Source organism: Gossypium arboreum, chromosome 8 (genome assembly GCF_025698485.1).
Source record: "Gossypium arboreum isolate Shixiya-1 chromosome 8, ASM2569848v2, whole genome shotgun sequence".
Lineage (NCBI taxonomy): Eukaryota > Viridiplantae > Streptophyta > Magnoliopsida > Malvales > Malvaceae > Gossypium > Gossypium arboreum.
Window position 1 is genome coordinate 104390933 of NC_069077.1, and position 2547 is coordinate 104393479.

Here is a 2547-nt window from a genome sequence, read left to right on the forward strand (position 1 = left end):
AAGTTAAGGATTGGCTGTCACCGCCCACAACCATGCGCCAGCTGCTCTTTCAATTCCAATCAGTCAGAGAAACTTCCAGATATCCTGAAAAAAAAGTCTTTTCTTTTAAGATAACCCCATCTCTTGCTCTATGCTTTTCTTTTCAGCTCAGAATCCCCACACCATAATATTCCATTTCATTACTAATTTAAAACTTAAAAAGAAAAAAAAATAAAAATAAAAAATAAAAACCTCAATCAATTCGGTGGAAAATTAAAGAATGATAGAAGACGAGAAATGAACCAAAAGTAATAAAAGGTCAAGAATACTGGGCCAATAAGGGTCGAGAAATAGATTCATGCTTCATCTTGCTAAAAGAGTGGAAAACAATTTAGAAAGGAAAAAGAAAAATGGAAAAACCAAGAAAAACTTCTACTTCTAGATAACAGGATCACAGAAGAAGCCCTCTGGAGAAAAAGTGGAAGGGCTTTGTTTCAGATTTTGCAGGACTTTTCCATCTTATTCTTCAGTTAATCAACTTGAATGAATCCCTGCAAATCAATAGCTCATGGATACACCATTTTTACATCAATAACCATAATTAAAAGCTACATCATTTGTTTTCATTAGGGTAGTTGATTCTACTTGCTGGATATATATATCACAGTTGAATATTACAGCCAACGATTCTTGTTTCCGTCTGAATCAGATTCATTCATGACATCCTCAAAAGGATGGGACGATGCCGTACTGGTTATCGTACATGAAAGCTGCTGCGGTAGCAGCGGAAGAAGCCGAGTTATACATGTGGTCAACTTCGTTGTCGGTTTCACTTCTTTTGGCGAAACGGCCTTTGATCCTTGGCCTTGACTCGGCGTATGCCTTTCTCGAAGCGTAGCGGATTGTTTTCTCAAATTTTCTGTTCTTTCTCTTCTCTCTGTACCTTAGAACTCTAGCTTCTCGATCCATTCCACCCACTTGGGCCTGGGGTGGTGGTTGGTTATTGGATGTAGCTGCCCAGATTGGTGCGCTTGGGTCACCCATGGTCCGTCCCAAAGTATATGATATATCCGACACGGAGTTCCCATCTGGAACTACTCCTACCTCGAGCGACGATGATGAAACCTGAAAATTTTATTTGGTTTAAGGAAAAAGACCCAAACTCGTTTTCAAGATATTGATCATATTATATAATTTAAGAAAGTGGATTGAGGTATTTACACTATGGCTTTGAGACTTAGTCTGGTAGCTGAAAGTAGGGAACTTGGACCGACAGAAGTCAACATCGAAACAATTTTCATTGTTGATCATTGAAATTATAGCTGGTTTGGTCTGAACTGGAACTACGCTGTCCATAGCTCCGTCATGATGCTGTTGAAATGAATCCTGGTACTCAAAATCAATAAACGGATCCATGTCGGAGAAGAAAAAATCCCCAGTTTTGACATGGTTAGTTTCCATGGTGAGTTTGGGATTGGGCAACAGCCAGGAACCCATCTCTACATCTTCTTGTTGACAATTAGAACCAGTATTAGGATCAGTCGGCACAAGGAAGCTGAAAGGAGAAGATTTGACGATGGAATCAGCAGAGTCAAAGAAAGGCTGGACAGGGACACGCTCGTGGCGACGAGCCAAAGGATTAGCAGAGTGGATGTCGGAATCGCAGGCGACGCAAAGGGCAGCGGCGTCGGCCTTGCAAGTGACGGCAGCTGGGGCCTGCTCGCACACCTCACACATCCACACCCTCTCGTGACGACAAGAAACAAGCTTGTCATTAACGGAGTGGATCCTGGAATCGCAGTTGAGGCACATAAAAGCGGAATCAGAACGACAGAAAATAGCCGCTGCCGCTGATTTACATGTGTCGCATGTCTTTGCTGCCATGCCCCAGCGTCCCGTAAGGCCCTTGACGTTGGTTGTATCGATTACCATCCTCACAAATCAAAACCAATAGATTTTTTTTTTCTCCTCTTTCAGTTGCCCTCGAAAGGACTAGTATTTCCCTTTTTAGAGATTTTGGGAGTAAACGTGGAGTAGTGCCACAGTTTGCTCTTGATTTGGTTTGTTTGAATATGTTATCTGTATAGTGGGTAGGGTGGGAGAGGGAATCTAGGTGCTCACAAATGAGTGAGAAATACGTGGAACGGTATACACCACCAGAAAGTAGCTGTTCCAGGGAAAATATATTGTATATTTGGAAAACTACAAAATCAGCTAACAGAAATATTATTTAATTATGCAAATGTTGCCTGGAATATTAAATCAAATTTTTTTTTGATTGCTTAATATTTTTGATGACAAATGTCCGAATATAAAACTTGATTGTATTTTTAGTAAATACAATTTTTAATATTTTAATGTGGTTAACGAATGTATATTTTATTCTAAAATACAACAATTTTACTATCTTTAAAATTTTTAATAGTTGTTTTTTTTCTAATTTTTACAATTTTTAACCAATTATATAATCTACTATAATTTTTACAATTTATAAATTTTATAGTTTTTTAATTTTTACAAATTTAAAATTTCAAACATATTTTACGTTTTATATATAATTTTTCATAT

The 2547-nt window shown here is 38.1% G+C and overlaps 1 protein-coding gene across 1 annotated transcript; it reads right to left on the bottom strand.

Moving 5' to 3' along the window:
- Positions 1 to 322: 322 nt before the first annotated feature.
- On the bottom strand, positions 323 to 2150 carry LOC108450352 (zinc finger protein CONSTANS-LIKE 5-like). Its single transcript, XM_017747932.2, has 2 exons — positions 1201 to 2150; positions 323 to 1104 (listed from the first exon to the last, which is right to left on the bottom strand). The coding sequence occupies exons 1-2, from the start codon at positions 1909 to 1911 to the stop codon at positions 706 to 708; spliced, it is 1110 nt and encodes a 369-aa protein (XP_017603421.1). The 5' UTR covers positions 1912 to 2150; the 3' UTR covers positions 323 to 705.
- Between the last annotated feature and the right edge of the window lie 397 nt (positions 2151 to 2547).

Bases quoted from the DNA above. Each gene is read 5' to 3' on its own strand.
- LOC108450352 (XM_017747932.2), bottom strand. From the start codon at position 1,911: ATGGTAATCGATACAACCAACGTCAAGGGCCTTACGGGACGCTGGGGC. The intron at 1,105-1,200 runs GTAAATACCTCA...TAAAATTTTCAG, and splicing joins CTAAGTCTCAAAGCCATAGT to GTTTCATCATCGTCGCTCGA.